Source organism: Pinus tabuliformis, chromosome 1_2, assembly GCF_031772625.1.
Source record: "Pinus tabuliformis cultivar Carrire ecotype Pingquan chromosome 1_2, CPIR1, whole genome shotgun sequence".
Lineage (NCBI taxonomy): Eukaryota > Viridiplantae > Streptophyta > Pinopsida > Pinales > Pinaceae > Pinus > Pinus tabuliformis.
Window position 1 is genome coordinate 554,241,858 of NC_142298.1, and position 23,690 is coordinate 554,265,547.

The 23,690-nt window shown below is 38.2% G+C and overlaps 1 protein-coding gene across 2 annotated transcripts in view; it reads right to left on the minus strand.

The window, feature by feature from the left end:
* LOC149206789 (serine/threonine-protein kinase EDR1-like) overlaps positions 1–23,690 on the minus strand; it is a 290,283-nt gene that overhangs the window by 26,530 nt on the left and 240,063 nt on the right. For both annotated transcript variants that reach the window (XM_089395579.1, XM_089395578.1), the window contains 2 exons: positions 6,336–6,414; positions 6,097–6,195 (listed from right to left, as the gene is read on the minus strand). In XM_089395579.1, the coding sequence (XP_089251705.1) occupies positions 6,097–6,195; positions 6,336–6,414 (178 nt within the window). The remainder of the gene's footprint in view (positions 1–6,096; positions 6,196–6,335; positions 6,415–23,690) is intronic.

A 23,690-nucleotide genomic window follows, 5' to 3' on the forward strand; every position in this document is an offset into this window, starting at 1 on the left:
TTGTTTCCGGCGTGGTGAATTTGGTCACTACGCTACGTACTGTCCTCTCAAGAAGAATAACAAGGACGAGAAACATGATCCATAGGCTGTTGTTGCAAAGATCGAGGAAGAGGAGTTCGCCATGATTGCCCAGATACCTCCAGGGGAGAGGTGGGGTGATCTAGTACTGTAGTTCGAAAGAATTGCAGATGGGCAAGATCCTTAAGGAGTCCACCTCTTGGATCAATACCTTGCTATGGGAGCACATATCAGAAGTAGTAGGATGGACCAGGTCAATTGGTGCAGAAGAGTTTCGAAGTGATAGTTGCAGTGGCTAGGAGCGCCAGAGTTGGAGCAGCGCAGAGCTAGTGTTGGCAACGGTGCAGTTGGCATAGAGCAGAGTCAGCAACAGTGCAATGGCTTCAATGACAATGTAGAGACTAGTAGAAGTTAGGACTCCAGCAGCAGATGCATCACGCTGAACACCCTTGATTTAGTATTTTGGATGCTTTTTTGTTGTTGTTGCAACAACGACAACAGTAGGAGAGGGTTGCAGTGCAGATGTAGTGTTGGCAATGGCAAGGCTAGTAGCAGCACAGATGCAGCATTTGCAAGGGTTGTGGTGTTGGCAATGGCAAGGCCAGCAGCAGCACGAATGAAGCATTTGTGCAATAGTTGGTGGGCAGTGATGTTAGACATCAGTAGTGCAGAGGGAGATGTTACAGAGAAGGGCAATGCTTCAGTAGGTTGCATTACTAGAGCATATTCCTCGCTAAGAGGGAGTGTTGATTTCTAGTAGCGTCGGATGTGCTCTAAGCCTCAAAATTTGTGAGGAGGCTAGGACACATGTATTCCAGAATACCCAGAAATATTTTTGGGAAATTCCACCCAGAGACAGTTTTATTAAAATAATTAATTATTTTTAATGGAAACCTAAGTCTAAACTTAGGAAATTAAAATAATTAAAGGGTATTACTTAAACTGGGGCTGAAACTTCTAGAAGAAGACAAGGATCAAGCCAAAATAATTTGAGCCATTTATTAGAATCTAATATGGGTCGTTGATTGATCAACGAAAGGATTATAAGAAGAGGCTTGATGGGCATCTAGAAAACACATCGAGTAAGAGATCAACAGATCGATTTCTAAAGAGAGCAGTGCAGCGGTTGTTGGATAAGTGATTGAGGTGATTTCTTGTAGTGAGGGGCAAGGATAGTTTCCGGAGAAAGATTTCCTGATCCGAGGATACATTGCAGAGGAGGTAGAGAGAGATCCAAAAGAGGCAGGGCAAAGCCACGTTGGGCAACTTAGGACCATGTTGAGGCAGCGCAGAGCTTGAGAGGAGATTTGAAATTTGCTAGAGAATCAAGTTCCAGAGCCAGAAGCCGGGGTGTGAGACCGGAAGGGCAGAAAGTCTAAGTTCCAGAGGCAAATCGATCAGCCTGAAGGAGTGTCGCAAAGCAACGCAGTGATTGTGCAGAAACTACGCGAGGTAGCTAGGGGCTAGCCATTCAGTGGCTGGATCAGTACTGGATCGCCAATGATAGTGTGGTATATCTCACTCATCTCTCTGTCAGTCAAATTCTCTGTATTGGATAGCCAGTAAGGCATCAAAAGATTGTATTCAGAAACTATTTCATAATAATACAAACCCTTAGTTGTTGCACCAATTTTCCCGCATTAGGTTTTTTCAGGGACATTGGTCCAAAAACAACAGTGTCACTTGTGTTATTTCTTTCTTGCTCAGATTCTTGTTTCCGCATATTATTTTAGGTTGTGAAGGCTACAATTGTATTTGCTTTGATATTTACAGTAGAACACAGTAAATAACTTGCATGAATTAACAAGTATAAATAAGATTAGATTTTGTAGTAGTGATTCGGGGATTCTCGAATTTTCACATTCTTTCCTTTAGTTCATCAAGAAATTACCAAAGCAACAACACATAAAGCAATAGACACCAGATGTAGGCACTATGCCAGGGAAAAACCCCCTCGAGGGGAAACCCTAGTCAAGAAATTCTTCCTTTCAATAGAATTCTGAGAAAACAGTAGATGTCACATTATTAACCTAGCCTTGGCATCTATTATTCAAAAACTCTTGGAGGTAAAATCCACTTCTGATACATAACCTTTTCCCTCATTTACAGGGAGTTCACCACTAAAGAAGATTCCCTTTCAAAACGTGCTCTCATTGCAGGAAGGATCTTTGTTGTCACAAGATTTCACAGGTACTTTGTTCCTGTTTGAAAAATGGGTTCTTTTTTGAGGCACTGGTTTTGTTTTTTTTGGACAGGTTGTTGGTATTTGATCTTCATGACCTCCTCTTTGTTGTTTCTTCTGGAAGCATTCAACAACTGTAACAATGTTTTTGATGGTGTGGGGTTCTTTCTACGGAAGACTGTTGTATGCATGTCCTTTTGGTACTTTTGTAATCTTTTGAAGGGGCAGTGGTTGTTAGAGTCTAGATCACTGAAAGCCTAGAGGCTTAGCCAATGTATACTTTGCTTTCTAACTAGAAATATGAAGTATAAAGATTTGTTTTTCCTTGGAAAACAAAAACATATCTTAACCTCAAAACTAACAGATTACAAATGAGACTGTTATGCTCGCAAGAAGTATGACAAACAATACAATGCAATAACTTGAAAATGCATGGATGGAAGCTTCAATTTACAGTTTTTTCACCTTTGCGGCCTCTTTATCCGCGGCCTAGGAAGGGAGGCAGAATTTTTGGGTTGAATCCCGATTAAATCGGGAGTATAAGGAAAAAATCGGGATTTTTTCCTTTGTGAAAAAGTCGCCAAAAAGTTGGGGGATTAAATCGTTTAGTTCAAAAAATCGCGTTTTTAGGATTAAATCGGGATTTTTTCCAGACTTTTTCCACACTGCCTGGATCCCATACCTTGTTTTGTAATTTGTCTTTGGTTGTTGCTGTTGTTTATTGTTGTTCTCCAAGTTTCCACACTTTATGTTGCTTTGCCCCGCTAGTTATGCTTTCACAGTCTGTTGCTGTCTTTCTCTTTCTACTGCTCCTTGGCCTTCTTACTATTGTTTTCTTCTAAGGCACCTTCATCATCAATCTTATTATTCTGTCAATCTCTATGTCCAATTTATCTTTTCACTAATAATTACTTTGCCATTTGTTGTTGTAAACAGGATGGTAAGGACAATCGAATGGCATACGTGGGGCTGCACAGTGGCTTTTGTGTGATGTAGTGGAAGGCTCCGGTTGTGTTGCCTACCTAATTTTTTATACATATATTTTTATAATTTCTTTGTCTTTTTATTTTTATTTTTATTTTTAAATTGTTTATTTTTATTGAACTTTCTCTATAATTTATTCCCTTCTTTATATATATATATATATATATATATATACATATTCTTTTTTTTTTCCTTTTTTCTTTTATAATTTTTTTTAATATTTAATTTTTTTTTAAATAGCCAAAGGTCAGTGGACAGTGTCAAAGGAACAGTGCCCCGAAGAGTTGGACAATGTTGTGGAATGGAATGCGGAACAGATAACAATAGGAATGCAGAACAGACAAGAAGGAAGGTTGTTGTTGCTGTCACGTGTATTGGAGGACAACGGAAGAGGTTGTTTGAGAATAATTTTGTACTTTAACACTGCTATTGAATGTAGATGTCTGTCAACATGTTTATCATTTGTCAGGTTCAATTCTGATTTAATTTTTCCACGACTCAACTTTTCGTGGCCATTAAATAGCAACAATATCATTGCTTGATAAGTTGATACTATCATTTTTATTTCCATTTTGTTGTCAAAGTTGCCCCTGATATTACATGTTCTGAGAGAATATATCCATGTAAGGTTACGATGTTGATTTTGTGCAGAATAATAAGCTTTGAATACTTGAACACAGTTGGCAATATCCGAAGGTAGATTGGGTTGGGAATATAATTGGAATGTTGGCCAAAATGGAGTGGTCAAGACCTTCACTCTGAATTCTATTCCAAGGTTGATATTTCCACTTCGAAGATATTCCTCAAACGTAGATTTCCCCTCCCTTGCTACAACCAAAGGGAGTGCCCCATATCTAAAAAAAACCATTGGCCACCTTACTTCTATACTTTTTAGGGCATTTTGTAAACTCAAAAGGTTGGATGAAGGCACCATTTTCTCGAACCACTGATAAATGGAATTGTTCAGGAGCATGGTCACTGAGATCCTCATTCATGCTTCCATATTTTTGATATCCCTTCTCTGAAATATTCAAATTCTTCTCACAATTAACTATAGCATCATCCTGGATATGCCTATCCATAGCCATCTTCCTTGGAGATATAGGACATTTTGATTTAGATATTTCAGGCCTCCTACTACGTTTTTTCTCCTTAGGTCCCTTAAGGACTGCTCCTTTACTTTGATGGATTTTCCAAATTCAGGGAACTATTTTGCTCCCAAAAAACTTTTGAATCCTTTTGAACTTTGCCACTCATATTTATGGGCAGTGACCCCCATAATGCTCGTGTTCCAGCCAAGTCACGTCCAGTTTGAGAGGATACCAAGCATTTAAGTAGTTCAATTATTTCATTGTCTGAATCCTTCAATTCAGTACTTTGTTCCATTTGGAACCTTACAACATTCTCATCATTTTGATCATGGTTTTCTTCGTCCCCTTTCCCATAATCCACTTCTTCCTCTTCATCATCATTAATGTCTTCTTCATTATTATGACATTGTTCATCTTCTTGTTTCTCAAGATAGTCTTCTTCCACATTATCTTCATCTATTCCAAATTCCAAATTAACTTTAGCAATCTCCACAGTGAGGAGTTCTGAATTGAAACATTTTTCAGTGACTTCTACTTTAAGTTGACTTCTGGTATCTACATAAACTTCTTCTTCTGCTTCACCTTGTTTCGTTTCTTCACTGTCGCTATTCTCTTCCTTATTATCGATTTCCTTTTGACATGCTTTAACTTCTGCAAATGATTTTTTTAAACGCCGAAATGCTTCTTGAATTTTACTAAACTACTCAACGCATTTAGGACATGAACGTAATGGCACATTGGGCTGCGAACAACATTCAAAGACTCACATCACTATATTATGTCCCATGGCTCTGATACCACTGAAGCATAAAAGCTGATAGCTTGTAGGCTTGAATGTAAAAATACACAAGAGGTATTTCATAATAATAATTTATTATATATAAAAGGCATATGTGATATGAATGTTACAATGAGACCCTGCTTTTATACCTCAGCAGGTGACCTTTTTTTTCACTTTTCACTTAACTTAATGACTCTTTAACATAATCAATTTTTAATTATTTAATATTTACATTTATTTTATTTATTTACTTGTTATGAATTATATTCATAACACTGAATATGAACAGTTTATTTTCATTGACAATCATCATCTCACTGTAGACTGGAAATGTACAAGGACAGTGAATCATCTTATAAAAATCAACCTCTTACAACAGTCTGACACCAGAAAATCAAATTGTTGGCATCATTCACAATTACTTCATATTTTAATTGTTGATTATTCACCATGATTTTCCAACTAGCTATACTTGATGCATTTTCCCCCTTCCTGACACACAAATCCACAGAAAGCCACCATTCTTAGGGTGTTTGTAAGCTGACAGATAAACAAATATCCTCCTATTTTTGAGAGATGGAAAAGCCACTCCAAATAGAACTCAAGCCAGAGAATCACCTCATAAGATAAGATAAGACAAGATAATATAATTATATTAATGTCAACGAATGACCACAAAATTAAGTCAATGGGACTGAAGAGCACAACCAGTATGAATACAATGTGAGAGTGCAAGCAAAACTCCTAGAAATGCTAATAAATCATAGAAATTACACAAAAAATCATGTGATAGATTGAATTTCAACATTATGACTTTTAAAAGTTAAAACAGCCTTGGAGATTCATATAGCATTTTTTATGTCTCATTTTACATTTTACTTTCTTTCTTATAATGAATCCACCCAAACCAAATTCCCCCAGGTTTTACTAGCTTTTCTAACTACCAAGAGAATGATTGAGCTAAATCTTTTGAAGATAATATATGCTGCACTAATGGATGATAATCTGTAGTTCTTAACTACAATGGAAAGATCACCAACCTTAACTGCCCAATTTTTATCGACAAGAAGGTTTGGAGACTTCAGGTCTCGATGAACTATTGTAGGGATGCTACTATGCAAACAATTCATCCCCTTAGCCTGCACAGTAAAACTGATTTCAGTATGCCTTCAGATCATCTTATCCTATATTAAAATAAAAAGAAATTCAAGACAATGGAAGTAAAATCTAAGCTTGCTAATGAAGATATTGAATCATGTTTCTTATAAGGAAGACTCACAACATCAAGAGCCATTCTTATGCGTCGCTTTTCATCTATATGAATGTTGGGCCGGTGGATCAATCTATATAAGCTTCCCCTGCAAGATAAATTTCATTGATATAATGACCTTTCACAGCAAAATCAAGTTACAAAATTCAGAACATAGAAGCATCCCAACTCCAAACAGATAACTCTACAGTGAATTCCACAAAATAATCCATGATAATTCACTAACTGTGCCACAGGCAGACCACACCAAACAAAATTACCACTTGTGAGCACAATTTTAATCATGCAGCAATTTTGAGGAAGCAAAGGCAAACAATCGCAAGGTATACTGTTGCTAGTGGAATTACACAAAGCCTCTGACACAGTTCCAAGGCACTTGCCATTTGAGAGGCTCAAAGTTTTAGGGCTTCCAAACTTGATAATCTCACTGGTAATGATTCTTTACAAGATGATTATTTGCAAGTTTCATACAAAAATGGTTAACACTAATGATAATCACAGTATTATACAAGAAACGTGAAACAAATGACAAATGGGTTTAGGTTCCAGAAAGAGAATAGAAATTATCACATTTGCAATAAGAAACATTTTAAAATGTTTTTAATGCATACACCAAATAATTAAAAATTTTAACTATCGACATGTTACCTATCATATGTACCTAGCTAATAAAACAAGAAGAACATCAAGTTGGATAAGGCACCAGTAAATTTTTCAAGTTCAGAAGTCCTGCAGGGCAATTTTGCCCCTTCTGCTCTCTCTATTCTTCTATCTTCTTCTTCATGCAAATTCCGTACCCCCATGGGGAAGTTGTAAAAAATCTCACTAGCATGATGAACTTATGTAAAAGACTTAGACCCTTGGGAACTGGTTACTAAGAAAGTTGCCCCAGAGTGTTTTTCTACTTAACTAGGCCTTGAGTGTCTACGGTCAATGTATATTACCATGGTAGGCATTATCTTGAATCTTGCAGAATTGCATTAGGTTTAGTAGGATTTCTTTTATAATTAAAGAAAACTTTTAAATAAATTTATGTAACAAATAAAAAAGTGGTACTAAGAAGACTTATATGGCATGTGAGTACTCAATATCATGCTCATAGTACCAACCTTACCCTGGTACCCACTTCGCAATCGAAAATATTAACTTTTCCTCATGGAAAATCACTTTTACTCAAAAACTAAGGGAAAAAAAAATAGAATTAAATAAACTAGGGACATGTCAAAGACATGTTTTTGGTCAACTAAAGGTCTCACTCACTTAAGAGGAGTGAGAAAGCATGCAATGTTGAAATTTGATGACTAAAAAGTTTCCTGCAATCCCAACCTGGTTTTAGTTTCACCTTATCACTCCCATTCAGTTAAATGCACTTTCCCATAAACATACATTCAACATATAGGATTCTGGAAATGAAATTTTCAGATTAAAACATAGGGGACTGTCAACACATGCTGAAAATAAATATGAACATAAACAGAACAGCAACACACATAAAAATAGACACAGATTTTTGGTCAACTTAGACCCAGGAAAAACCCCTTCAATCTTCTCTGGGGAAAACCTGTTAGAGAGCTCTTCAAATTTATTTATCTTTCAAATTCAAGAAAATACATTTGCAGACAAAACAAAACAACAAAATACAACTTCTCTCTTCAACGCAAAACTCCTTGAAAACTGTGCCCACTTTGCCTCGATTTTCGTGCCCACTTGAAGCTGAAAATATGTACTGTACGTATACGATTGTACGGACTGTACTGTACAGGTTCCATACAGACTGTATGGATTTCCATACCATTGTACGACCTATAAGGCTTTTTTTTAAATCTCAAAAACTTCTCTCGAACAGCATGCAGCTCACAACATTAAATGTTGTTCGTACTGTACCTTCTGTTGTCTTCTATGCCTCGATTTCCATGCCCAGCTTTGCCCAAAAATCACTCCTTTAGCTTGCTGCAACAAATTTCTCCTTCAAAACTTTTCTCCAGCTCTCAACCTCCTTTCTTCAATCTGCTCATGAAGAATGAATGCAATCTCTCTTTTTTTTCCCTTTTGTTTCCCTAATGACGTTTGGGCAATCCTAAGGTCTAATGGCTCAGGATCATTTAGATCAAGGGATGAGAATAAATGTGCATTTAATTCTCACTTCCTATTTTTTAACTCACCCATTAAATAAAGTACCCACATTGTACTTTATGTCTAAAGTCACTTTTCACTTTATAATTTAACATTGACTTTACCACTTCTAAAGTCACTTTCACTTTATAAAGTCACACTTAGGAAAAGAATTATTTTGGACACTTTTCCCTAAGTAGAGGCTAACCCATGGGAAACCACTTGTCCAAGGTACATTAAAAATCAACACTCCCTCTTACCGAGGAAAGTGTTTCTCACCACACCCATCTTGTCCCTGAAATGGACATGCTTGCCTCTTGGCAAGGACTTCGCGAGAACATCGCTCACCTGCTCATCTGTTGATATACACTCCAGCTTCACTACCCCCTTTCGAACATAGTCGATGAAATGATATCTAATGTCAATGTGTTTTGGCCTGTCATGAAACACTGGATTCTTCATGAGTTTAATGCAACTCTGATTATCAGAGTGAATAATTGTCGGTCTCAACTCCTGATCAAATACGTCCTACAACAACTTGCGAAGCCAAATGGCCTCAAAACTAGCCTGGCTAGCAACCATATACTCAGCCTCAAAAGAGCTCAAAGCAAATGACTTTTTATTTCGACTGAACCATGACACAACTGGCGAACCCAATCTGAAGCAACAACTTGAAGTGCTTTTCATGTCAGAAGCCCAACGTGTCGAATCTGCATTTGTGTAACCTGCCAACCTCACTCCATCTCCCCGCCTGTAGTCCAAACCATAATCAACAATCCCCTGCACATAGCGAAGAATGTGCTTTGCAGCTACCCAAGGCTCAACCATGAACTGGCTAAGTGTGTTTACTGCAAAGCATATATTTGGCCTAGTGTTGACCAGATACATCAAGGACCCAATAAGCTGCCTATACAACGTGGAATCCACCAAACTAGAATCTGAAGCATGAAGCGTCTTCCAGTTGGTGATCATAGGTGTAGACATGGGTCTACAGTCTACCATGTGAAATCTGCTCAACACATCCACAACATATTGTCCCTGCCCTAGAAAGATATGCCCCTCCTCCTGCCACACCTCAAGCCCCAAAAAGTAATGCATCAGCCCAGTGTCCTTCATCTCGAACTCCATAGCAAGATCCTCCTTGCAACCACTAATCAGTCTCTCTGCCCCAGTAATGAACAAGTCATCAACATATAGCACAAGAATGAACAGATCATCCCCTACAACAATGTAGTAAAGGTTTGGATTTGCATCACTCTTCGTGAAACCCATCTGTTGCAAGTATCAATCCTCGAATACCAAGCTCTCGGAGCTTGCTTAAGTCCGTAGAGTGCTCACCTCAACCGGCATACATGGGTCTCTCGCCCAAGTACCTCAAAGCCCTATGGTCTTCACATCCATCTGATGGATCTGCCAACTCATTTCTACAACAATAGAAATAAGGGACCAGATAGAAGTGTACCGAGCTACTGGAGTGAAGGTCTCATCATAGTCAACTCCCTCTATCTGTGAGAACCCTCTAGCCACAAACCTCACCTTGAACTTCTCAATGTTGCCATCCGCAGCATGCTTGATCTTGTAGAGCCACCTGGAAGTCACAACTGACTTGCCCTCAGGCCTAGGCACCACTTCCTAGACATTGTTCTTAATGATAGAGGCATACTCCTCCACCATAGCCTCTCTCCATACCTCTTGGCTAGCAGCCTCCTCATAGCTAGTAGGCTCGAAATCAACAATGCTAGTAGCCTTGGCTACATAATTGCAAAACCACTTAGGGTGCACACTCTCCCTGTTCACCCTCTTCGAAGGACCATCGAACGTTGCTTCCTTCAAGGTGCCTTGAAGCCACATGGGCCTCCTCTTCTCTGAAGAAGCTTCCCCATAGAGAACCTTATCCTCTAACCCCCAGTATGGTGAACCTGAAGGTCTGCCAACTGACCCTAGTATGGTTGTACCAGCACCTGTCCTCGAAGAACCTGTACTGGCACCTGTGCCTGTGTCAGCTGAAGTGCCATGTGAACTATGTACCAGTGGACTCCCTAAAGAAGTTCTCAATGAACTCGCCACTGGTGCCCCAGATGTCACTGACATTAAAGTACCTCCTGTACCAGTCAATCCAGAAACCTGAGGTCTTTCTCCGTGTACCTGACCTCCCTACTAAGGAGAAGTCTGTGACTCTCTCTCATCATACTCTCGTGATCTCCAATAGGCCCTCTCCTCCTCTAACTTCACATCCCTCCTAATCACCACTCTCCATTTAGAAGGAATGAAAATTCAATAGGCCTTCAAAGTCTCGGTGTAACCCATAAAGAGACCTTTCTCTACCATGGGTTCCAGCTTCGTCCTCTGCTCCTTGGGGATATAAGAATATGTGAGACATCCGAAGATACGAAGATGTCCCGCATGAGGCTTCTCTCCAGTGAAAGCTTCCTACAGAGTCATATTCCCCAATACTCTGTGAGGACTCCTGTTCTGAAGATAAACAGCAGTATTGCAAGCCTCGACCCACAAAACAAAGGTAACCCTTGATCATGAATCATCGCTCTAGCAACCCCAACAATAGCTCTGTTCTTCCTTTCAGACACCCCATTCTGATGGGGGTTGTAAGGAACCATGAACCCTCTCCTAATGCCCTCCTGTCCATAGAAGTCAGAAAACCAACCATTGGTGTACTCACCACCATTGTCTGACCTCAAGACCCAAATCTTCCTACCTATCTGCTTTTCCACAAAAGCTTTGAACTCTTTAAAGCGACTGAAGACCTCACCCTTGGTCTTCAGGAAATACATCCAAGTCCTCCTAGAGTAGTCATCAATGAATATAACATAATACTCATAACCACCCAAAGACACATGAGACATACGACCACTAACATCAGTATGAATCAAGTCTAATATACCTGTAGATTTGTTGTCGCTTGCTGGGAATGATAACTTGGTGTACTTTCCCAAAGCACACCCTCTACAAACCTCGTAATGCTCGACGTTGAAATCAGGAACTCCAATAGTGATCTCCCTCAGTACTCTCAAAGTTCCATGATGCATATGTGCCATCCTCTAGTGCCATAACTCACACAAGCCTCTATTGTTGGTGGTACTAGTGTGAGTGCTACCAGATGTGCTACGTGCTACCAGATGTGCTACTCACCAATGCTCCTACCGACTGAAAACTTAACTTATATAGTTTCCCAGAGCAGACTCCAATCATTTTGGCCGAAGTGATGGAAGCTCCCCTAGATGCATCAATACTTGCCCTCCTGAGAAAGTGACGTCAAACCCCTTCTCCTCCATAGCAGACACTAAAATCAAGTTCTTCTTCATCCTCAGAACATACAAAACATCCATGACCTTCAAAGGAGGCAAAGACTCCCTCTCAAAGGTCATAGTCCCCACACCAACAGCTCTCACAGTGTGGTCATCTCCTAGTACAATCTCAATATTAAGTGCCCTCTCTGCAAGCTATAAAAAGAACTCTTGTGCACCTATCATATGGCGGGAAGCCCCACTGTCTATGTACCACACATCGGATGATGTACTCCTACTAGATGTAGAAGTATTAAATGCAAAGTCCTAGTCAAACTGTGAAGCAGACTGCTCCACCTCTGTTGAAGTTGCAATACCCTTCTTCCCCTTGTTCTTCTTCTCAGGACACGTAGCAGCATAGTGTCCCATCTTCTAACATGCCCAACATTTGACTTTGGACATATCTGTATCTTCTTCTTCTTCTCCTCCTTTCCTTTAGCCCCATCTGAAAAGGCCCCTTTCTTGGCCTTCCCTTTGTTCTTCCCCTTGGCTGTCAATGCAACATCCTCCTCATTTGCTATCTTCACCCCACCACTGTCAATCTTTTGTATCTCATGTTGCACACAATCATCCCAGAATTTGTCCCAACTGGGAAGATTCTCCCTAGAGGTAACAGCATCTCCAAAGACCTCCCAAGACTTAGGAAGTCTCGCTATAGCTATCCTAACTAACTCTGTGGGTGCAACTTCCTCACCAATAGCAGTCAAATCATCACTTACCTGTTTGACCCTGCCAAGATAATGAACTACAGTTTCAGCCTTTGTCATCCTGATGTTCTTCAATTGTTCTTTGAGTACCATCTCCCTACTCTCATTGGTACTCTGATAGAGAGTGGTTAGAGACTAGTGTTGTGAAAATTGCGATAATATCGCGATATTATCATTTTATCTCGATTTTTTCCCGAAGCCGATATTATCGCAAGTAATAATCGCGGATTTTTTTAATACCCGATAATTTCGTAAATATCACGATTTTTTCCCAATTTATCGCCGAGGGTCGGGGCAGCGTGGTTTTATAAGGGATGCTAAATGTTTGAAATGCAATTTTTTTTGAAAGAAACAAATAATTTTTGAGTGGGGCATCTTAATGATCAAGTCTAGGCCCTAATATTGATATGTTATTCATGGTAATGTTAAATTCTTAAAGTAAAAGGATGAAAATGAAGATTAAGGAGAATGTTACTTTAATCTTCATTTTCATCCTTTTACTTAAATTTTTAACATTACCATGAAATGACTCGGGATGTTTGAGAGTGGTTCCGGCCTCATTGGATTTCATATGGGGAAAGTAGAATTTTAGATTTCATTCAAAATCCAGTAGACTTATCAATTTTTTAGAATTTCAGGATTGGGAGATTGTAATGTTTCCAGGTGACACCACCTGCCCGAGCTACCCCTGCCACCAATAGAGGACGTGGTCTACCTCCTATAGCTACTACTTCTAGTTCTTCAGCGTCTAGAGCACAGCAGACTCCACTGCCAACTCCACCAGCACCAGCATCTACATCTAGAGGAAAAGGGAAAGCTATGACATTTTCTCGCAAGAGAGGCAGAGGAAATCAATAGGATTAGACTTTAGTTATTTCCTTCATTTTATTGTATATGACATTATGACATGATGAGATACATTATTATATTTTTTGTTGATATTTTGAGGCTGAGTTGGGACTCAGGAGTCAGGACTTACTATTCAAGACATGATTCAATGTTATGTGTGATTTTAGCACTAGGAATGATATTAAACCTCTTATATATTAGTTCTTTTATCATATTTATGTGTCAATGTATTTATTTTATGTTGTAGATGGTTTAGATATTAAAAAAATTGAAAAAAATGAATATTTTTGTACCAAACGATTTTTTCCCGATTATTTCCCGATAATTACGATTTTTTCCTCGCACTGATATTATCCCGATAACGATTAATGCAACATTGGTTAGAGTTGCCCACATCTGATATGCATGTGTTTCCTCTCACCTGAGGAACCACATGATACTTCAGACTGTCCATCAAAATCCTTTTTGCCTTTGCGTTATTTTTTTGAATTCAGCAAGTTCATCTGCTGCAGTAGGAGGTACAACCACTTGCCACACTATGTCCCAAACTACTGCCTCCTCAAACACTGTCTGAATTCTGTCCTTCCAAACAGCATAGTTGGATATCCCATCCGGACTATCCTCTATCCTTAAAAACATGGCCATGATTGTTGCCCAAAATTTACAAAACCAAGAAAATCGAGAAATGAACTTTCCAGCACACCTTGATGTCCCAAAAGTTCAGTGTGAGTGAAATTTCACCTTGTTGTCCTAAAATGTCAGTTTGCTATCCAAACTGAGTTTGCTATTCAAAAATTCAGTTTGTTGTCCAAACCACTGTTTGTTGTCCCAAACTACAGTCTGTTGTTCAAACTGCAATTTTTAGCCTGTAGCTCTGATACCATGTTGAAAGTTGATGACTAAAAAGTTTCCTATAATTCCAACCCAGTTTTAATTTCACCTTATCACTCCCATTCAGTTAAATGCCCTTTCCCATAAACATACATTCCAAATATAGAATTCTGGAAATGAAATTTTCAGATTAAAACACATGGGACTGTCAACATATGCTGAAAATAAATATGGACATAAACAAACCAGTGACACACATAAAAATACACAAATTTTTGGTCAACTTAGACCCAGGAAAACCCCTTCAATCTTCTCTAGGGAAAACCTATTAGAGAACTCTTCAATTATTTTATCTTTCAAGTTCAAGAAAAATATATTGCAGACAAAACAAAACAGCGAAATACAACTTATCTCTTCAGCCCAAAACTCCTTGAAAATCGTGCCCACTTTGCTTCGATTTCCATGCCCACTTGAAGCTGAAAAAATGCACTGTATGGGTACCAGTGTACTGACTGTACTGTACGGATTCTATACGAACTGTACGGCTTTTTTTCAAAAAAAAAAATCTCAAAAACCTCTCTCAAATGGCATGCAACTCAGCATTAAATGATGTTCATATTCTACCTTCTGTTGTCTTCTATGCCTCGATTTCCATGCCCATCTTTGCCCAAAAATCACTCCTTCAGCTTGCTGCAACAAATTTCTTCTTCTGAACTGTTCTCCAGCTCTCAGCCTCCTTTCTCCAATCCGCTCATAAAGAATGAATGCAGTCTCTCCTTTCTTTTCCCCCTTTTGTTTCCCTAAATGACTTTTGGGCAACCATAAGATCTAATGGCTCGAATTCATTTAGATCAAGGGATGAGAATAAATGTGCATATAATTCTCACTTTATTTTTTAACTCACCCATTAAATAAAGTACCCACATTGTACTTTATGTCTAAAGTCACTTTTCACTTTATAATTTAACATTGACTTTACCACTTATAAAGTCACTTTCACGTTATAAAGTCACACTTAGGAAAAGAATTATTTTGGACAATTTTCCCTATGTAGAGACTGACATGGGAAACCACTTGTCCAAGGTACATCAAAAATCAACATGCAAGGATCAATTCGGTGATGAAGTGGAAGCCAATTCAAGAGGTCGAGTTAACTCATCTAAAAGGACCGAGCTTGCTACCAATTAGACACTAATATGGAGGCCGAGTTCTCTCCTATTAATGCTCACGGATTTGCATGAGTTAAGAGGTCAAGTTATGGCTCTGTTGACTGAGGCATGTGGCAAAGAGTTACTTGAATGAACCCACACTCCTCCCCCACACTTGGCATATGCATTCCCTTGAGGAGCCTACACATTCCTCTTGGCATCCCATGAATTACATGCTTGGAACTCGCACCTCCACTTGGAGAACTCGTCCTCCTTCATTGGGATCATCAAATTCTTGGGATCTTCTCCCATTTCTCTATAAATTGAAGCTCTTACTTTCATTGTAAGCTAGTGATGAAGAGTTGGAGCTCTTGGGGAATTGTTTCTATTGTATTGTCCTACCATTTTGTTAATAAAAGAAGGCTTTCGAGCAATGTTCCACCAAGACTCCAATGCGGGGAGACGTGTGAGAGTACCCACAAATTTTAGGGAAATTTTGGGGGTGCAGGATGATGTAATGACCAAAAGTCATATACGCAGCAGAAATATTAAAATACTTTGTAAACAAAGACATCCATCATAGGATAGTAATTGTAAATTATATATTGTATAAAAGAATGAATGTAAGATGATTACAAATGATAATGAGGGCCTGCTTATATACCCTAGGTAGGTGCCCTTTCACGAATGGCCATGTCTCTAAGACATGCCTCTTCATTACTAACTAACTAATCATTAGTTAATTAATTATTGTTTATTATTATTATATATATATTTACATTTATTATGAATTATGAATTATATTCATAACATAGTCTTTTTCTTCAAAAAGCTTTGTCCTCAAAGCTTGTTGATGAAAGGACTTGAACTCTTATCTGCTATGAATGTCTTCTCTACTCAGGACAATCATCTTCGTTGATACAAGTTGATATGATCATTGGAGTGATATACAAAATTGTCGTACTGAGAACGGATCGAACCATCCTAGATTTATTTGCTACAGAATCAACTTTTGTGATGAATCATTATCGTGGGACTAGATTCTACAAACTTCAGTGTTCCCGGAAACATAAACTTGTCATTTATTTTTTGAGTTATACTGGTACGTAGATGTAGGAATTTACAGAGTAAGTTCCTTAGATAGAACACCAAGGGACACTGCTCATAAACAAATCACAGATCAGTACACCAGTATTCTTGACATGGTTAAAACCCTTAAAGAGGAAAACAGTCCACGGCTTGAGCCAATGCGGCCACTTCAGGCAATTTATTAATGTAAAAGAAAGAAAATTTACATAAGCTTCTCTCATGAACGGTCACCTTACATATGACCCTCCATGCTCTTTAAATAGAGATCATGGACCAATCAGGTGTTAAGCCACTGATCAAGTGTTAGTAACACCAAGGAGAGAATGAACCGTCGGATCACTTCATGTCTAGAACATATCGTGATCGTCGGATTGTAAGTTACAAAAGTACATAGTAAAGAAACACACTTTACCGAACTCTACACTAGACCAAGTTATCTTAACTATTTCCTATGTGTCTGAATATCCTAACATCCCCCCTTAAGAACAACTTGGGATAGGATTGATCAATGTACAAATATGACACAATAGGAGAAGGAAGGAGGCATTAGAGCCTATCTGTTAGGAAACCAACGCACAAAAAGATAGAAAAAATAGATCAACGCCTTAGAATTCAATCTCTTTGAGAAGGCAACCTCCTTTACATTACACAAATGAACAATTCTTGGATGATACAAATGACAAGACCTCATTTCTATATATAGGAGTCTAAGGGGTCATAATATAATCAGAGCCGGCATAACAATAATAATGTAAGGGCACAATAATAACAATAGTGAGCTTCTATGGGACACAATAATAACAATATGGAGACTACATGGGTTCAACAATATAATAAAGGGGTTGTACTAATAACAATAAGTGGTTACACTAGTAGTATAGGGACCTAACATGCCCCTCTCCTTCAAAAAGTGTTGTCCTCAACGCTTGAGTAGTTCTTGATGCTTCTGTATAAAATTCTTGTCTTGTCATGTGGAATCTTCAGCGGGTAAGTTTTTCCACTTGATGAGACACTCTAAAATTGATCGATTTCGTAGTTGTTGGGTTCTGGTTTCGTGACTGCGCCAAGTTCCAATATGATTTTTCCTTCCTCATCAAGTTCTGGCAATATTGTTTGAACTGGAATCTTCTGCAACTTTTGAATGAGTGGCCACACTTCTTCATCCTTCTTCCATTCATCCCTTACTTCGTTTATCCAATCTGGTTGGAAAATAGAAATAGCACAAAACAATTCTTCCACACCCTCATCCTTTCTTGAGAGTGCATCTGCAATAACATTTTGCTTCCCTTTTTTGTAGATGATTTCAAAGTCATAACCCAACATATTTGTGACCCATTTTTTTGTTCTTCTAAAGATAATCTTTGTTCTAAAAAGTATTTAAGACTATCATGATCCATTTTTACCTTGAATTGTTTTCCCATTAAGTAAGGTCACCATTTCTTAAGTGCAGATAGTATTACCAACATTTCCTTCTCATAAATAGCTTGCTTGAGATGTAGCCATAAAAATACCCAATCACCTACATCAAAACTTCTTTCACTGCGATGTTGATCGACCTGTTGTTTCATTCGATTCTGCAGCAAAGTGGTGTTATCCTTTAAAAGTTGGAGAACTTGCTGTTGATGCTCGATATGATCTTTCACTACTTGAATCTTTTTCTTCTTGATATGTCCTTCTATCTTGAGAGTTTGAGGAGTGGTAATTTCTTCCAATGCATTACGAGATATGGTCGGATTCATTTCTTGATGCTCGATGTGATCTTTCACTTCTTGAACATTTTTCTTCTTGATATGTCCTTCTATCTTGATAGTTTGAGGAGTGGTAATTTCGGCCAATGCATTACAAGATATTGTCAGATTCATTTCTTCTTTCTCGATGTGATCTTTCACTTCTTGAACCTTTTTCTTCTTGATATGTCCTTCTATCTTGAGAGTTTGAGGAGTGGTAATTATTGCCAATTCTTTACAAGATATGGTCGGATTCATTTCTTCTTTCTCTGGGGTTGGTTCCTGGTGTATATCCTCTTCTTTTGATGTTTCTTGATCCTTTTCTTCCTCCTCTTCACAATCTATGTAAAATAGTTTCTTCTCAACACACTTATGACCTTTAGTGTATCTTCTATCACAAATGTAACAAAGCCCTTTATCTCTTTTTTCTTCCAATTGTCGTGGTGTAAACCTTGTAGGTTGTGGAAGGCTAAGAGCAAAAACATTTCCATGATTATAGTCATAAGTGGTGGGGTTCTTTGTTTCCAAAATTTCACTTTCAATTTTTCTTGCCAACCTAAATGTCTTCTCCAATGAATCAGGTTCCCAAAGAAGAACCTCATGTTGAAACTTATCTTTTAGAGTCCCTATGAAGACATCAATCCTTTTGTTCTCTGGAATATCATTTACCCTTATATTCAATTTTTGGAAGTCATCAATATACTCTGCCATTGAACCCTTTTGTTTGAAATTTATCAATTGGCTAAAGAAGGTGTTACTCTTTGTATCCTCATAATGTGTTATTATTTCTTCCATGAAAATTGACCAAGTGACAAGTGCTTTACGAGAACAAAGCCCTTTATACCATAAAAATTGATTCAGTTCTAAATATAAAGAAGCAGTATGTACCTTTTGTAACAGTTGCACCTCATGTAGATCAAAATATTGCTCCATCTGTAGTATCCAATTTACCGGATCCTTTCCATCAAACTTCCTCATATTGCCTTTTCTTGATTTTAGGAGCTCGATATTGAAACGACTGTAACTCTGTAATTTCAAATCTTTAAGTTCTGAAATTTTGGCCTGTGATAGTAGTCTGAGTCCTCTTTCTAACCCCACAAGTTTGATCGCAATTGGATTCCTCAAGAAAGAGTTATTCCCAATCTCCTGTGATGACCTAATTATAGACTAGTTCAATAGAGCGAACTTGTACGACGTGCCCCACGTCATTGTTTCGCCCTTAGGTTCTAAAATGATACCCAACAAACTACAGTCTGTCTACTTTCTACCACGTTTTACGAAATTTGAATCAGATGCTCAGAGAAAGAGTTATGACTATTTTCCCAAGGTTACCTATTTAGAATGTAATTCGGGAGCTTGCAAAAAACCTAAATGCCTTGCACTGTATCGTCGAAAATATAACAAAACAAGATCTGAAATTTGGTCCCAAACTTCACCAAGTTTTCAGCTTAAACGGGTTTTAATTTCAGAGTCTGAAACTTTGTAGAAAAATAATTATAGCGCAAATTACACGATGTCCTGTTTGAGATGGAATTCTTGAGCATGCAAAAACCCTAACGTCCTCAGATCATATATCCGAAAATATAGCAATACAAGATCTAAAATTCAGACCCGAGGTTCAACGCGATCTCGGAGAAAATGGGTTTTTTTGTTCGCTTATAAAACATCACAAAAAAAAGTTATAACAAAAAAGCTACGATAACCTGTTTGGAGCAGCGAAACCCTAGAATCCAAAGCTCGATACCAAATATTAGGAAACCAGCTCACAAAAAGATAGATCAACGCCTTAGAATTCAACCTCTTCGAGGAGACAACCTCTTTTACATTACACAAATGAACAATTCTTGGATGATACAAATGACTAGACCTCCTATACATAGGACTATAAGGGGTCATAATATAATCAGACCCAACATAACAATAATAATCTAAGGGCACAATAATAACAATAGTGGGCTTCTATGGAGCACAATAATAACAATATGGGGACTACATGGGCACAAAAATATAATAAGGGGGTTGTACTAATAACAATAAGTGGTTACACTAGTAGTATAGGGACCTAACACTATCCCCCCTTAGTGACAACTACCTAAACTCCAACCATAAATCGAAGTTTAGTAAACTTCGACTTTGTGAGAGTCTTTGTAAAGATATTTGCAACTTGATCATCAGTTGAACAATATTGCACTTCAAGAACATGGTCATGAATGAGCTTTCTGATGAAATGCATGTGTAGTTCAATGTGTTTGTTGCACTGATGTTGAACTGGATCTTTGCATAGTTGAATGTCACTTTGATTATCACACCAAAGTGTAGTCGGATGTTGCTACTAAAATCCAAACTATGACAAGATCTGACGAAGCCACAGGGCTTCCTTACTAGCTTCTACAGCACCACGATACTCTACGTCTGCTGAAGAAAGAGAAATGGCACTTTGTTTCTTGCAAGCCCATGTAATAGGTCCAGAACCAAGAGTGAACAGATAACCTACAGTAGACTTCCGATCATCAGGGTCACCAGCGCAATCGTAATCAGTGAAACCAACCAATAGAGGAGATGCTTATGCACTGTAATGAACCCAAATTGAACTGTACCTCAAACATAATGAAGTATTCTTTTACCTGCTTTTCAATGACTTTCATGTGGGTTTTGCATAAATCGAGCAATAAGGCCAACAGCAAAGGAAAGGTCAGGATAGGTATGGGTCATATACAAAAATTTTCCTACAAGTTGATCGTATAAGGTAGCATCAACTTCAGGGGAAGTACAAGTGACTGAAAGTTTGGCTCCAGACTGAAAGGGAGAAGGGGTTGGCTCACAATCTTCCATGTGAAAGTGGCGTAGAAGATCACACACATATTTGGACTGGGAAAGGGGAATACCTTCCTTGGATTGCAAGACTTGAAGACCAAGAAAATAATGCAAGTGTCCTAAGTTTGTCATTTCAAACTGCTTTTTAAGGCTGGACTTCACATGGTTTATAATGTTGGGATCATTACCGGTAAGGATAAGATCATCAACATAAAGAACAAGAATGATAAGAGACTTACCCACTTTCTTGGTGTAGACAATATTGTCAAAATGACACCTAGAAAAGCTAGTATCTAAAAGAAAGTTATCCATTTTGGCATACCAAGCCCGAGGGGCTTGCTTGAGACCATAAAGGGATTTCTTAAGCCGACATAGAAGGCTAGAGTCTGTTTGTATAAAGCCAGGAAGTTGTTCCATATAGATTTCTTCATGTAAGTCCCCATGCAAGAAGGCAAATTTAACATCCATCTAATGGACTTCCCATTTGAAAGAGGCAGCAAGGGAAAGAACAAGGCAGATAGAGTTCATTTTGGCAACAGGGGAGAAGGTTTCAGTATAGTCAATGCCTTCAACTTGTGAAAAAACCATAGCAACAAGACGAGCTTTATGTTTATCAATTTTTCCATCTGGTCCAAACTTGGTTCTGTAAACCCATTTGCATCTAACAAGTTTTCGTCCCTTTGGAAGAGGAACAAGATCCCATGTTATCATTTGCCAATAGTGAACGATATTCTTCATTCATAGCTACGTCCCAATATGGAAGGCCTGAAGCTTTTGCAAAAGTGCCAAGATCATAATTCGCTAAAGCTTGAGCCAGTGAAGAAGAGGCTCTATCGAACTGAGAACGCATATGTCGTTGAACTGTAGGATCACCTGCAGCATCCCGAGTAGCACGGACCCATTTTGGAAGCTAAGGAGCTGAAGGAGGATCCTGAGAAGGTGGGGGAGGATTGTCATCCTTGTCATCATTTGAAGAAGAAATATTTTCAGAAGTAGAAGGGATAGAGAGAGGTGGCACATCCGCCAAACTAGGCTCGTAGGCCGATATATTTTCAGCAAACTTTACATCTCTTCTAATGATAACATTTTTGGATTTAGGTGGAAGAAGAGTCTATATCCTTTGACATCTTCAGAATATCCAACAAAAATACATTTTTCACTCTTAGGTTCTAAGGCTTTATGTTTCTCATCTAGTTTAATTGAGCTCCATGCTTCTTCTGAAGTGATATTCTTTAAAAACTTAGGAGTGTGATTTACTATGTAATTTGCATAGTTAATTGCTTATGCCCAGAAATTAAGACTAAGTCCTTTAGATTGAAACATACAATTAGCCATTTCCTTTAAGGTGTGATTCTTCCTTTCAGCTACACCATTTTGTTGTGGAGCATATGGAACAATATGTTGCATTTGAATTCCATGTTCAGAGCAAAAGTTGATGAATTTGTTGTTAACATATTCTTCGCCATTATCATATCTCAGCTTAAGAATTTGATGTCCAGATTGTTTCTCAACAAAGGCCTTAAAGGCCAAGTACATGTTAAATACTCCACTCTTGAGTTTTAAGAAGTATACCCAAGTGCGTTTGGAGAAATTATCAATGAAAGTTAAGAAATACTTGTAGCCAGAGAATGAAACAACTGGAAGTGGACCACATAAATCACTATGCACAAATTGTAAAGGGGTTGAGGCATGCCAAGTGGCACATTTTTCAAAACTATCTCGATGATGTTTTCCAAGTACACATCTAGAACAAACACCATCTCTACAAGATACCATAGGGAGACCTGCCACCATATTTTCTTCACATAGATTTTGAAGGGAGTGATAGTTTAAGTGACCAAATTGCTCATGCCAAAGTTTGCTCACTTCATCATTATGAGCAACAAATATCGAAGGAAGATTTGATGACCCAAAGTTATTAAACTTATACAACCTTGTAGAATCATCAGCAATTCCAATAGCTAAAATCTGTCTAGGATCTCTTAGGTCCTTAATTAGAACATCGTAAGGTGAAAATTCAACAGTTTTACCGGTCCTTAATTAGAACATCGTAAGGTGAAAATTCAACAGTTTTACCTTCACCTGAATGAGTTATCTGATATACAGATAGAAGGTTGTAGGATAAGGTTGGAACACATAATACATCATTAAATTGACCATTGTCTAGATGAATGGTTCCAGTGCCTACAACACTAAGAGATCTATCATCACCAACATATATATTTTTGGTGTTACGATCATTTAAAGAAAAAAACATGGCTTTGTTTTTGGCCATGTGATAAGAAGCTTCAAAATCAATGAGCCACTCGTGAGAATGAGAAGAAGAAGATACATTTAGTGCATAACTAGACCAAGATGCTTGGCAACCACATGCAAAAAGTGTTGTTCCTGAAGATGAAGTTGAAGTTGAAGAGTGCTACAAATGGACGGTATGCTTCTTCATTGTTGCTTCCAAGGCTTCCATCTTCTTAAAGCATTTGGATTCTAAGTGGCCATTTCGATTACAAAAGTTGCAATGTATATCAGTCTTCTTCCCTTTGCTTTTATTTTCCTTATCATTTTGCTGAATTGATTTTTCATTTTGTTGAGACTGAAAGTGCTTAGGACCCTTGTTTGGTTTAAAACCATTCTCCTTAGGATACTTCTTCTTAGGATTCTTTCAATTTGGTTGTTGTTGCACTGCTATGGCTTTCTTAGAAGAGTTTCCAGTATTAAGAAGACCAAGATGTAAGAGTTTTTCTTGTTCTCTTATTAAAGAATCACAAAAGGCATCAAAAGAGGGGGA